Source organism: Mesoplodon densirostris, chromosome 11, assembly GCF_025265405.1.
Source record: "Mesoplodon densirostris isolate mMesDen1 chromosome 11, mMesDen1 primary haplotype, whole genome shotgun sequence".
Classification (NCBI taxonomy): Eukaryota; Metazoa; Chordata; class Mammalia; order Artiodactyla; family Ziphiidae; genus Mesoplodon; species Mesoplodon densirostris.
The window spans coordinates 55,340,185-55,355,653 of record NC_082671.1 but is presented as its reverse complement, the minus strand read 5'-3'; the positions used below and the strand labels follow the sequence as shown (position 1 = coordinate 55,355,653).

The 15,469-nt window shown below is 34.3% G+C and overlaps 1 protein-coding gene across 1 annotated transcript in view; it reads right to left on the bottom strand.

The window, feature by feature from the left end:
- ADAMTS20 (ADAM metallopeptidase with thrombospondin type 1 motif 20) overlaps positions 1 to 15,469 on the bottom strand; it is a 190,306-nt gene that overhangs the window by 109,586 nt on the left and 65,251 nt on the right. Inside the window, exons 5-8 of the mRNA XM_060111904.1 lie at positions 15,021 to 15,104; positions 14,374 to 14,498; positions 13,000 to 13,040; positions 1,445 to 1,550 (exon numbers count right to left, since the gene is read on the bottom strand). Of these exons, the coding sequence (XP_059967887.1) occupies positions 1,445 to 1,550; positions 13,000 to 13,040; positions 14,374 to 14,498; positions 15,021 to 15,104 (356 nt within the window). The remainder of the gene's footprint in view (positions 1 to 1,444; positions 1,551 to 12,999; positions 13,041 to 14,373; positions 14,499 to 15,020; positions 15,105 to 15,469) is intronic.

Genomic DNA, 15,469 nt, shown 5'->3' with positions numbered 1-15,469 from the left:
CATTGACTATCACTACAGTATCAAAAAAAAACAAAAAACACACAAAAAAACAAACAAAAAACCACTTCTTTAATTTCGTATCATTCTATATTTTCTGTCTGTTTCATATGAAACAGTTTAAGTGCTCTTTCTGGTTTATAATCAATAAGTGATGATTTGATTGAACTGGAATAATAAAAATATTCCTAAAGGGCAACCAAATCTTCACAACAAGAGCAATGATATTAAATGATTAGCTGGTCAGCAACAAATCCTACACATTCTTTTGAGGACCCCAGTAAAAACTCACATTTAGAAGAAACCACTTGATTCAGATCCTTGCCTGTCGAAATTTGTACATAAATCAGTATTTTAATTAAACTACTTACCTATATTCTAAAGACACCTAAAGAGTTTCTCAGGAAGAAAATAAATGTCTAAGATGGTACCCTCTGCAAAAACACTCTTCTCCTAGTTAGCACCAGTAGTAACCAGAAATCAGTGCTTTCCAGATGTTGCAATGCATCATGTACCTCAGGTAGGTTCCTGATCTGCCCCCACTTCAACAAACAATATAAAAATCTGAGTGTGCATCTTGTGGATGGTCATGAGATATAACCATGCTAAAGGGAACTGAAGAGGCACTAGTTTAATAAAAATGATCTCCACTTGAAATTATTCCAGCTGAATACTCTAATGACATTAAGCCATGACCAGGAAAAGAAAATGTAGTCAAGAGAGGCAACTCTAGCCTCAATTCCTTATTAGCAGATAACCAAGAAATCAAAGGAGTACTGGGGGTACATTTGGGATCATTTTTCAGGGGATGAGTTTCAGAGGGGTTTCTGATTTTCTCTGGGAGCCCCAAGGGTATCATGGGAAATCACAGCCTCCACATTCTTAGAGCATAAAACCCCAGTAGAATTTTTAATAATGCAGGAACAGATAGGAGAATCTCAAATTAAAAAAAAAAAAAACTATGGAACTAGGAGGAAATTTTTTAAAAAATCTTTTAGTAATTAAGAAATTCCCACAGGCCACATCTTCTGCTGGGACTCTGAGCTATAAAAGCAAGAAAAGAATTGGTACTACAAATCTTTTGGGGAGTTCCCCAGAACCAGGGGCCCCTGCAGGCCCTCCCATAAGATGGTAGAGCACAGTACCTGGTCATGTATAGGATAACAAGGGATAGAGGCCAGAAGTGCTTGTCATGTAATCCAATACAGTAAATGAAATAAAAGAATTCCCAAGCTCTAGTTCTTTGCTTAGTCTGTTGATCTGTGCAGCCTGTCTGACCTAACATAGATCACAAAAGAGCCAGAGTTAGAATTTCAGGGGTGAAAATTACACTACTAATACTTTATAAAGATATAAAGGTGCTAATTACTCAATTGAAGATGGAATTTTAGACATTTGTGCAATGGTATAGAGAAGGCACATTACTGAGGTGACAGAAGGTACTTACACATGCCCAAGCTCGTGGGCTATGGTAAAGGCAGCACTGAGTCCATTTTCTTCACTAATAGAGCAGCTCCGTAAAGGATCACACAGGGTACCTAATTCTGCTAAACCTGAAAAATTTCACATTTGTATTTCAACAAAATGGGAAATACCAGAATCATAAAGAAAGCATTAAAGCATTTATCATTGGCATTACTACTTAGAAATGAATGTAGTTGACTGTTAATATTGCATGAACGTTTTGTAAGGTGAAGAAAAAAGAACAGAATGATTTGTCTGTAGTTGAAATCTTTTTAGCAAATTCTTGGATTCTTTTACTGAAGAAAATAATCCAAAATATGGGATAGGCAAACAATTTTTTAAAAAACAGAAAAATGAAAAGAACATTTATTACAGGAAGAATGAAGTTTTAAGCCACGTTAGTGTGCATAATAGGAAAGGTAATAAATGTTTAAATTGGTAATAGCACTAATAAAGAAAATAGCACAGAACAATATAAATTATAAATTTTCTTTTATTTTTTAAAGTTTTGAAGCAGCATACAATTATTCAATTACCATATGATAATTAAATGAGTAAAACTATGTTAAATGCTTAGAAGAGTGCCTGAATTTAATATGTATTAAATAAAACATGATAACGATATAATCACTGGAAGCACTTGATTTTGTAACCACTTCAGCAATGGGAAATGTATTACATGTCAAGATCTAGTCACTCATTTAAATAACAACGTGCAACTCTGCAACTCGAATTGCTGCTGAAAGAAGAAGACAGCATGAACTGGTTGGACACCAAAGACAGCAATAGTTACAATTGATATAGTCTTTTATTCTACAAAAAGAAATTCAAAATAAATGTTCATTATAATAGTCCTACTCCACCATCAACCAAGTTAGCATTTCATTTTACTTTTCAACATAATGCAATGGTTTTTGCTATTGCTAGCCTTCAATATTTGCCTGCAAATTTATCTGCTCTCCTACAATGATTCCTTTCATTAAAAAAAGATGATCATATATAAAATAACCAGTTTCTTACTGTAAAGTTTTGCATTTAGAAATTTCTTAATATAAAATAAATACTTATATTATCTACTGTGTTTTAGCTCCCTCTTCCTATGTATCCTTTTAGTCATAAATGTCAGAATAAACTGAACACATTTCTTTCATGAATATGCTGGTGTTCCCTTGCCTTCATTAGTATTTTCAATTTGCCTAGTGGCTCAATTCCAGTGTATTCATTTTCAGGGCTGTGTATTTGGAACACAATATTGACTCCATTACCACCTAAACTTTATGTTACATGCTTAAAGATAGATATATTCTAAACTGAACATTTTAGTCACATGACATATCTGTAAAAATATGCATTGCATATGATTAGAGACCATGATCAAGTATCTCCATAGGCAAGACCAACAAAAATCAAAGTGAATGTATAGCCTTATGGTACCAAGCAGCTGGCTGAGGGTTTGTGCCTAGATTCACTCATGTGGATTAAGGGTTCTCTAAAACTGGGCAGAGATAGAATAAAGTAGCACAGGCCCAAATCTGACACAGATTCCCCATGTTTGGAAGTGCAAGAAGCTACACAGAGTCACCAATCCATTATGTTAGAGAATAAAAACCATTTTTAACATACTTGATAAAACATGCTCAGAGACTAAGGCAACAGTATTTGCAAAAGGATAAATAAGCAGGAAACCTAGTAATTATTACCAACATCTTGTATTTGTCATTAAGACTTATCCTTAGGGTGTGTTCAATTGAGGAGTTAAGAATAAAGGAGCAGCAGCTACTCAGGGGAGGATTTTTTGGGGCAATGGGAGAAGTATAAGAAAGCAAATCCAACTCCAAGAAAATACTGAATCCTCTCCTATGTCATGTTCTGCAAGCTCCCAAAGAGAGGCACTTTTTGGACTCAGAACCCATTGCCTAAAATCCTGGCTGAGTCCCTGGGTGGAGAAAGACCATGTAAAATATCCATGTGGCTGACAGGAACTTGGTGCTCCAGCCTGGGGTCAGGGCTGAGACTCTGATGTGGGAGAGCCGAGTTCAGGACATTGGACCACCAGAGACCTGCTGGCCCCATGTAATAGTAATCAGTGACAGCTCTCCCACAGACCTCTGTCTCCACACTAAGACCCAGCTCCACCAAACAGCCAGCAAGCTCCAGTGATGGAGTCCCCATGCCAATCAAATAGCAAGACAGGAACACAACCCCACCCATTAGTAAAGAGGCTGCCTAAAATCATAATAAGTTCACAGACACCACAAAACACATCACCAGACATGGGCCTGCCAACCAGAAAGAAAACATCCAGCCCCACCCACCAGAACACAGGCACCAGTCCTCTCCACCAAGCCTACACAAGCCACTGAACCAACCTCACTCACTGGGGGCAGATACCAAAAACAACAGGAACTACGAACCTGTAACCTGTGAAAAGGAGACCCCAAACACAGTTAAACAAAATGAGAAGACAGAGAAATATGCAGCAGATGAAGGAGCAAGATAAAAACCCTCTAGACCAAACAAATGAAGAGGAAATAAGCAGTCTACCTGAAAAAGAATTCAGAGTAATGATAGTAAAGATGATCCAAATACTTGGAAATAGAATGGAAAAAATAAAAGGAACATTTAACAAGGACCTAGAAGAACTAAAGAGCAAACAAGCAATGATGAACAACACAATAAATGAAATTAAAAATTCTCTAGAAGGAATCAATAGCCGAATAACTGAGGCAGAAAAACGGATAAGTGACCTGGATGATAAAATAGTGGAAATAACTACCACAGAGCAGAATAAAGAAAAAAGAATGAAAAGAATTGAGGAGAGTCTCAGAGACCTCTGGGACAATATTAAATGCACCAACATTTGAATTATAGGGTTCCCAGAAGAAGAAGAGAAAAAGAAAGGGTCTGAGAATATATTTGAAGAGATTATAGTTGAAAACTTCCCTAACATGGGAAAGGAAATAGTCAATCAAGTCATGCAAGCACAGAGAGTCCCATACAGGATAAATCCAAGGAGAAACATGTCAAGACACATATTAATCAAACTATCAAAAATTAAATACAAAGAAAAAATATTAAAAGCAGTAAGGGCGGGGCCTCCCTGGTGGCGCAAGTGGTTAAGAGTCCGCCTGCCGATGCAGGGGATACGGGTTCGTGCCCCGGTCTGGGAGGATCCCATATGCTGCGGAGCGGCTGGGCCTGTGAGCCATGGCCGCTGGGCCTGCGCATCCGGAGCCTGTGCTCCACAACGGGAGAGGCCACAACAGTGAGAGGCCCACATACCGCAAAAAGAAAAAGAAAAAAAAAAAAAAAAAAAAAAGCAGTAAGGGAAAAGCAACTAATAACATACAAGGGAATCCCCATAAGGTTAAGAGCTGATCTTTCAGCAGAAACTCTGCAAACCAGAGGGGAGTGGCAGGACATATTTAAAGTGATGAAAGGGAAAAACCTACAACCAAGGTTACTCTACCCAGCAAAGATCTTATTCAGATTCGATGGAGAAATTAAAATCTTTAGAGATAAGCAAAAGTGAAGAGAATTGAGCAACACCAGAGCAGCTTTACAACAAATGCTAAAGGAACTTCTCTCGGCAGGAAACACAAGAGGAGGAAAATACCTACAAAAACAAACCTAAAACAATTAAGAAAATGGTAATAGGAATGTACATATTAATAATTACCTTAAATGTAAATGGATTAAATGCTCCAACCAAAGACACAGACTGGCTGAATGGATACAAAAACAAGACCCGTATATATGTTGACTACAAGAGACCCACTTCTGACCTAGGGACACATATAGAATGAAAGAGAGGGGATGTAAAAATATATTCCATGCAAACTGAAATCAAAAGAAAGCTGGAGTAGCAATTCTCATATCAGACAAAGTAGATTTAAAGGAAAGACTATAACAAAAGACAAAGAAGAACACTACACAATGATAAAGGGATCAATCCAAGAAGAAGATATAACAACTGTAAATATTTATGCACCCAACATAGGAGCACCTCAATACATAAGGCAAATGCTAACAGCCATAAAAGAGGAAATTGACAGTAACACAATAATAGTAGGGGACTTTAACACCCCACTTTCACCAATGGACAGATCATCCAAAAGGAAAATAAATAAGGAAACACAAGCTTTAAATGACACATTAAACAAGATGGGCTTAATTGATATTTATAGAACATTCCACCGAAAAACAACAGAATACACTTTCTACTCAAGTGCTCACGGAACATTCTCCAGGATAGATCATATCTTGGGTCTAATCAAGCCTTGATAAATTTAAGAAAACTGAAATCGTACCAACTACCTTTTCCAACCACAACACTATGAGACTAGATGTTGATTAAAGGAAAAAAAACTGTAAAAACTACAAACACATGGAGGCTAAATAATATGCTACTAAATAACCAACAGATCACTGAAGAAATCAAAGAGGAAATCAAAAAATACCTAGAAACAAACAACAATGAAAACATGATGACCCAAAACCTATAGGATGCAGCAAAAGCAGTTCTAAGAGGGAGGTTTATAGGAATACAATTCTACTTCAAGAAACAAGAAAAATCTCAAATAAACAACCTAACCTTACACCTAAAGCAATTGGAGAAAGAAGAACAAAAATCCCCCCAAAGTTAGCACAAAGAAAGAAATCATAAAGATCAAATCAGAAATAAATGAAATAGAAACAAAGAAAAAATAGCAAAGATCAATAAAACTAAAAGCTTCTTCTCTGAGAGGATAAACAAACTTGATAAACCATTAGCCAAACACATCAAGAAAAAAGGGAGAATACTTAAATCAACAGAATTAGAAATGAAAAAGAAGTAGTAACTGACACTGCACAAATACAAAGGATCATGAGAGATTACCACAAGCAAATATATGCCAAATAAATGGACAACCTGGAAGAAATGGACAAATTATTAGAAAAGCACAACCTTCAGAGACTGAACCAGGAAGAAATAGAAAATATAACAAGACCAATCACAAGCACTGAACTTGAAACTGTGATTAAAAATCTTCCAAAAACAGAAGCCCAGGAACAGATGGCTTCACAGGTGAATTTTATCAGACATTTAGAGAAGAGGTAACACCTAACATTCTCAAACTCTTCCAAAATATAGCAGAGAGAGGAACATTCCCAAACTCATTCTACAAGGCCAACATCATCCTGATATCAAAACCAGACAATGATGTCACAAAAAAAGAAAACTACAGGCCAATATCACTGATGAACATAGACGCAAAAATCCTCAGCAAAATACTAGCAAAAAGAATCCAACAGCACATTAAAAGGATCATACACCATGATCAAGTGTGGTTTATACCAGGAATGCAGGATTCTTCAATATAAGCAAATCAATCAATGTGATACACCATATTAACAAATTGAAGGATAAAAACCATGTGAGAAAATAACACACCATTGTAAAGCAATTACACTCCAATAAAAATGTTTAAAAAAATATGATAATCTCAATAGATGCAGAAAGTGAATTTGACAAAATTCAACATCCTTTTATGATAAAAACTCTCCAGAAAGTAGGCATAGAGGGAATCCACCTCAACATAATAAAGGTCATATATGACAAACCCACAGCCAACATCGTCCTCAGTGGTGAAAAACTGAAACCATTTCCACTAAGATCAGGAACAAGACAAGGTTGCCCACTCTCACCACTCTTATTCAACATAGTATTGGAAGTTTTAGCCATGGCAATCAGAGGAGAAAAGGAAATAAAAGGATTCCAAATCAGAAAAGAAGAAGTAAAGCTGTCACTGTTTGAAGATGACATGATACTGTACATAGAGAATCCTAAAGATTCTACCAGAAAACTACTAGAGCTAATCAATGAATTTGGTAAAGTAGCAGGATACAAAATTAATGCACAGAAACCTCTTGCATTCCTATACACTAATGATGAAAAATCTGAAAGTGAAATCAAGAAAACACTCCCATTTACCATTGCAACAAAAAGAATAAAGCATCTAGGAATAAACTTACCTAAGGAGACAAAAGATGTGTATGCAGAAAATTATAAGACACTGATGAAAGAAATTAAAGATGATACAAATAGATGGAGAGATATACCATGTTCTTTGATTGGAAGAATCAACATTGCAAAAATGACTCTACTACCCAAAGCAATCTACAGATTCAATGCAATCCCTATCAAACTACCACTGGCATTTTTCACAGAACTAGAACAAAAAATTTCACAATTTGTATGGAAACACAAAAGACCCCGAATAGCCAAAGCAATCTTGAGAACGAAAAATGGAGCTGGAGGAATCAGGGTCCCTGACTTCAGACTATACTACAAAGCTACAGTAATCAAGACAGTATGGTACTGGCACAAAAACAGAACAATAGATCAATGGAACAGGATAGAAAGCCCAGAGATAAACCCACGCACGTATGGTCACCTTATCTTTGATAAAGGAGGCAGGATGTACAGTGGAGAAAGGACAGCTTCTTCAAAAAGTGGTGCTGGGAAAACTAGACAGGGACATGTAAAAGTATGAGATTAGATCACTCCCTAACACCATACACAAAAATAAGCTCAAAATGGATTAAAGACCTAAATGTAAGGCCAGACATTATAAAACTCTTAGAGGAAAACATAGGTAGAACACTCTATGACATAAATCACAGCAAGATCCTTTTTCACCCACCTCCTAGAGAAATGGAAATAAAAACAAAAATAAACAAATGGGACCTAATGAAACTTCAAAGCTTTTGCACAGCAAAAGAAACCATAAACAAGACCAAAAGACAACCCTCAGAATGGGAGAAAATATTTGCAAATGAAGCAACTGACAAAGGATTAATCTCCAAAATTTATAAGCAGCTCATGCAGCTCAATAACAACAACAAAAAAAAAAACAACCCAATCAAAAAATGGGCAGAAGACCTAAATAGACATTTCTCCAAAGAAGATATACAGACTTCCAACAAACACATGAAAGAATGCTCAACATCATTATTCATTAGAGAAATGCAAATCAAAACTACAATGAGATATCATCTCACACCAGTCAGAATGGCCATCATCAACAATAAATGCTGGAGAGGGTGTGGAGAAAAGGGAACACTCTTGCACTGCTGGTGGGAATGTGAATTGGTACAGCCACTATGGAGAACAATATGGAGGTTCCTTAAAAAACTACAAATAGAAATACCATATGACCCAGCAATCCCACTACTGCGCATATACCCTGAGAAAACCATAATTCAAAAAGAGTCATGTACCAAAATATTCACTGCAGCTCTATTTACAATAGCCAGGATATGGAAGCAACCTAAGTGTCCATCATCGGATGAATGGATAAAGAAGATGTGGCACATATATACAATGGAATATTACTCAGCCATAAAAAGAAACGAAACTGAGCTATTTGTAATGAGGTGGATAGACCTAGAGTCTGTCATACAGAGTGAAGTAAGTCAGAAAGAGAAAGACAAATACCGTATGCTAACACATATATACGGAATTAAAAAAAAAATGTCATGAAGAACCTAGGGGTAAAACGGGAATAAAGACACAGACCTACTTGAGAATGGACTTGAGGATATGGGGAGGGGGAAGGGTAAGCTGTGACAAAGCGAGAGAGTGGCATGGACATATATACACTGACAAAAGTAAAATAGATAGCTAGTGGGAAGCAGCCGCATAGCACAGGAAGATCAGCTCGGTGCTATGTGACCACCTAGAGTGGTGGGATAGGGAGGGTGTGAGGGAGGGAGACGCAAGAGGGAAGAGATATGGGAACATATGTATATGTATAACTGATTCACTTTGTTATAAAGCAGAAACTAACACACCATTGTAAAGCAATAATACTCCAATAAAGATGCAAAAAAAAAAAAAAAGAGTTCGGAGACCTAAAAAAATGGAAAAGTTGGCTAGCTATAGTATTGCCAGACACAGTACTTTAAAATTAAGCTATACTGACTTTATTTTCTTTAAAAAGCATTATTAGAGATAAAAAGAAATCACTGCACAATTGTAAAAGGTTCAATTCAAACTTATATATGCCTAATGAGTTAGCCTGAAAGTAGATGAAACAAAAAATTTGAATACTGTAATTGTAAAAATTATAATGTAAAATTGAAAATGGAGAGTGACAGAGATATATTCATGTTTCAAGTAAGTGACCTAGTAAGCAAAAAATTAGTAAATATATAGTTGATTTGAATAACATAATTGGCAAGTTTGATTTAACAGGCATATAGAAACCTGTATACCATAGTTAAATAATGTACATTCTGTTTAAACATATATGAAACATTTTTTTTTAACTGACCACATAATAGACCATACAGGTAATACCAAAAGATTTCAAAGAATGGGTATCGTATAGATCATGTTCTCCAACTACAGTGAAATTAAATTAGAATTTAATAAACAACAAACAGTAAGTCTCAATATATTCATAAAAATTTTAAATGCATTTCTAAATTAATAAGTCAAAAAAGAAATCATGATGAATTTATACATACTTAGAATTTAGAATTTTAAATGACATGCAAAATACCTATCAAAACTTGTGGGACACAATAAAATGATACCTTGAAGTAAATCGATAGTCTTAAACAATAAAATTAGAAAAGAAAAAATCCTGGATGTTATTGAGCTAACAGTTTACATTATAAATAGAACAGCAGGAGTAAATTGGAAAGAAAAGGAGAGAGAGAGCAGAAATTAATGAAATAAAAATGAGATTGAAAGCAAAGATTTGATCCTTTAAACAGACAAATGCAATAGACTATATTCCAGTGAAATTGGGCCTTTATAAAGAAGTGCAAATAGATAATATCAGAAATAAAACAAGGCAGAAGTATAGCTACTGACAGAACTTAAAAGAAAATGCTATGAGAATAATTTAAGCTAATTAATTTTACTACTACTAAAAGAAATGGCCAGATATCTAGAAAAGCACACTTTTTAAAATACCTTCAAAAAGATTTTTTAAAAGTCTGATTACCGTTGGAAAAATTAAATAGTTAAATATCTTTCCACAAAGGAAAGATGAAACCCAGATGGTTTTCTAGGTGGGATCTCCCATGCTTTCAAGATTTAGATCATTCCAACATTATATAAAATCTTCCAGAGAATGGGAAAAGAAATAATACACTTCCAACAAATTCTGTATGGTGAATAAAGCCTTGGTATCAAAATTAGACAAATATAATCGAAGGAAGACCATTTCACTCCTGAAAATATATGCATGGAATGGAATCTAGCAGTGTGTTTCAAAAAAAAAAAAGGAAAAACCTTGATCAAGTTTGGTTTAGTGTTACAAAACTCATAAAAGGAATTCACAGGATTAAATTAATCGTATGATCATTTCAATATCTGAAAAAGTTTTTAATAAAACAGCATACATTTTTTAAGTCTCAGAAAACTATGATGATAAGTTTATCTGCCAAGAACCTATGTCAAATATTATTCCTAATGGTGAAACTGCACAAGTATTCCTTTTAAAATCCAGGAAAAAAGGCTACCGTCATCATTTCTATTCAACATCCAACAAGGTTTTTGTCTTGCTTTAAGACAAAAGAAAGAAAAAGAGAAAAATGAAAGAAAGTTATAAGGATTGAAGAAGAGGAAGAATAATAGCCATAATTCACAAGTGATATAAATATCCACATGTAAATTATAAGGATTAATTAGAGTAATGAATCAGGTGGCTAGATTTAAAATCAATAATCCAAATAATCTAATGCATTTCTATCAATCAACATCATAGACCATACACTAATAAAAGAGGTAAATGAAAGTTGTGTATGACCAGCTTTGAAAGAAAATATTATATACTACTGAAAGAAATTTTAAAAAGACCTTCATAAATAGACAGATAATTGTTTTATAATGATTTGACATGCTGGTCTAAAATTTTTATGGAAGAGCAAAGGTCCAAGAATAGCCAAAATACTCTTGAAGAAAATTAGATGGAGTTATATACCCTATGAATTATGATGATTTATTATATAGCTATAAAATTTGAACTAATATGAAATTGGCACATGGACTAAATAAAAAGTATTGATTAATGAAACAGCGGGATGATTTGCACGTGCCAGTGCAAACAGAAACTTTATATATGGCATTGCAGATTCTAATGAAAGGAGGTGAACTAGTCAATGTGTGATCTGAGGAAACTGGACATCCACAGAGAGAAGGAACTTACAAAACTAGATCCCTATTTGATACCACATCAAAAAAAATTATGCCAAACGGTTTAGAGATTTAAATGTGAAAAGACAAATTTTTAAATATTTACAAGAAAACAGGATAATACACTCAGACTTTTGAGCTACAGAAGGCTCAGAAGGCTATAATTTCTTTAGTAAGATACAAAATTGCTAAACCTAAAATTATAAATTCAGCTACAGCATATATTTTCACACACACAAAACAATTAACACTAAGGAACAAATTATTAACAGATATTTGCAATACATATAAACCAAAAAGGGTTTGGTATCAAGAAGTTATAAAGAACACTAAAAGGCAGTAAGAAAATGAAAAATACCACAGCAGAAAAATAGGCAATGTTTTTTTCATTTCTTTCATTCCTGTCCAAAAAGGAAATATAAATGACCAGTAAATATATAAAAAGATGTCCAAACTCATTAGTGACCAGGGAACTGAAAATTATTGCTATAATGAACTATATTAAATTTAGATTGGCAAAAATGAGAAATTTGAAGATCCTGGTATTAATAGTGCTATAATCAAAATGAATGCTTATACACTATCGATTAAAGGTATAAATTGGTACCACTTTAGAAAATAATTTGGTATATCTTATAAAGTTAAACATGAGTACATTTAATGGCATGCAATTCTAACCGTAGGAATATACCTTAGCTCTAATAATAAAGTTCATAATAGAAAACAGCTGGAATCAGCCCAAATATTCACTGACAGGATATAGATATGTAAACTGTGGATGAAATATTGTACAACAGTGAAAATGCATGAACTAAAGCTCAAAAATAAGCATAATCAAGCAATTTCTTTTAGGAATATATACATATACAATAAAACTATTTTTCAATAGATGGAAGGAACTGCCACATACAAAATTTATGCTATTGGTTACCTCTTGGGGAAGTGCAAGGGAGAGAATAAGGACTTAGCACAGGCCATAGAACAGTACCGATAAATTTCTAATTCTTAAATCTGGTGGTGGATTCATGACTAATCTTTTTTTTTTTTTTGCTTTAAATTTGCATATAAGTTTTTATGCACTATTTTGTATGGATCAAATATTACACAATAAAACACTTTAAAATGTCAAGCTCTGCATAGCACTTGATATTTAGAAATTAATTGGTACATAAATATTAGCTCTTATTCTTTAAAACTTAGAGCAGAATCAAATAATAGTGACACTAACCATTAATTAATAATCAAAATGATTAATGTGTAAATTAAAAGGAAGATAATCGAAACATCATTTTAAATAATTCAGTAAACAATTATATAAGCTATATTTTATTTACCAAATAACTTACCTAATGTGTCACATTTCTCTCTAGCTCCACAAATGTCTTCCCTTAAAACAAAAGATTTTGAAGCATTTTCAGAAAATATTTTTGCAACATGCCAAAACAAAGATAAAGAAGCTTTAACTATGACATGAGTATTACCCTAAACCTAGAGTAATGCACCATTTTTGCATATCAATAAGCAATAGGTGCTATATAAAAGTGATTGCTGTGAACAGCTGAAGCTTAACAAAGTTCAATGAAAAGCTTTCTAAGTGTATTTTTCTCCTCTCTGCCTTTATTTATGCAGTAGTATATGTAATATACTCTTGATGTTTCAATGCCTTCATGAACTTCAGCTATTATTCTCAGTTGCAAAATAATGATGTTCTCAGATGTTACCAAGTTGCTTAAATTTTTTCCTTCTTAAATTACTTAGTCCCTAAACATTCATTATGACAGTTCTCTAGTCTCCTCCCTCATGGTCTCTTCTTACAGCCCTTTTCCTCCCACCCATCATTAACCTGTTATCTTCCGTCTTTGCTGCTTGGCCTCTAACTATAACCCAAGGCAGAACCATGGATTGGTAATAGAATACTCTGCATAAATTTGAGTCAATTCTGTTTTAGTTTAGAAAAGAAATAAAGCACATGGACAATATGTCAGCTGTTTTACATGAACTAAAGGTTTTCATTTCAGGGTTCTAGAAAGCCAAAATTTCTCTGAGTCTGACCCTCAAGCAAAAGATTTTTCCCCCTTGGCCAAGCAACCAACCAAAACAAACAAACTCAGGATCTAAATATCCTAGTAGCATGACTGTTGCTGAAACAAAGATGTGAATTAACAATGTATAGTGGTACATGTAAAATGGATACTCATTTTATAATAGCAGCAGCTGCATATAAATAAATAGGTTTGAGAAAAACCCTAGCAAAAGCAGCCCAGTAATTAAGTCATGCATTGAGCATCAAAACAAGGAGCAGATAGATATTTTTAAGTATAGGGAGTCCAAAATAAATTCAAAGGCTTTCTTTTACAAGCGATTTAAAGGTCAAGTTAGGGAAGAAACAAAACGTGTTCTCAGTTCTGTAACTATATTAATTTCCAACTAATTTTCCTAATTCTTACTCTGTCACTAATATAATAAGGAAATTATCTTGTTTATGTCAAACCATTACTTAGCAACCTAACGTTGCTAATTTCCTAAGGAATCAGGCCAGTGTTCTGGTCTGAAAAAAACAGAAGAATGTTTTCATTCAATGGTATCTTTTGTAATACAAGTTCTCATAGAACGTTTCTATATATTATCGATAAACAATTAACGTAAAAAGAAGTATTGGTGATCACGCAGGAGATAAAGCGTAAACAATTTAATTGCAAGGGTTATTTCTAGAACTGTACCTAGTGATAAGAACAGCAGTATCATGGTGGGATGGGTGGGCATCATCAAGAACATTCTGAGTTTGCTGCCATAAACAGAAGTTGCGTAACGTGGTAGCTGCATTAAAACTGATGACTGGTCCTTCCTACACACAAAAAATCAGCAATTTAACATTACGTCAAAACATTCATGGCCTTTTTCCTTCCAAGCCTGTCAGTGTTTATGCAATTCATTAAATAGCATTTTCACAGGCAAATGAAAAAGTGGTATCATCTTTCCCTCATATCTAAAACATATTTCAGCAATACTTAAAACACTGTGATCAAAACAGAATCAAATTAGACCTTCCAATATTTGGGATTGAAAAACCAACTTCTGAAAATTACTATATTTTAAATCTTTCAACAGTAGGATTATAAAAGTGAATACCTAAATGTTTTCAACCTTAAATTTTTAATTGTTTATTAATTTTTGTAACTTCCTCTGTTGTCATTCCATTTTGTTTCCATCACGACAGAAAAAGTTAACTCCACTCCTTTTCAAATCAAGTTTTGCAATATACATTTTTAAAATATCTCATTTCTAATAAGAGTTTCATGATCTCTCTCTATATTCCCGCTAAGAGCCTACTGCAGCTAGGATTACTACTTTTAGAACTGTTTCTTACCTGTTCATCATGAATTATAACTAATTTTACAATTACTATGTTTATAAGATTTCCAATACTTGAGTCCTTGTAGATCGCTGCAACCTGCAAGGAAAAATATATAAGATTAGATGCTTAAAATGAATACCTTTTCTCAAAAGTAAATTGAAGCCAGTCTGAGCCAGAGCATCAATTCTCCAATTTAGCTGCACACTGGAATCTCCTAGGGAGCTTTTCACAAATCCCTAAGCTCAGGCCACATCCCTTATCAATTAAATCAGAATCTTAAGGGCTGAGACCCAGGCATCAGCATCTTTAAAAATTCCCTGGCTTTTTAATGATTCCAGTGTGAAGCCAAGTTTGAGAAACAGTATCCTAAATCTTGCTACTGAGATTCACTCATTGATCAGCTGCATCCGTATCACCTAGAGCTGATTAGAAATAAGGAATCTCAGGCCCCACCCTGGACA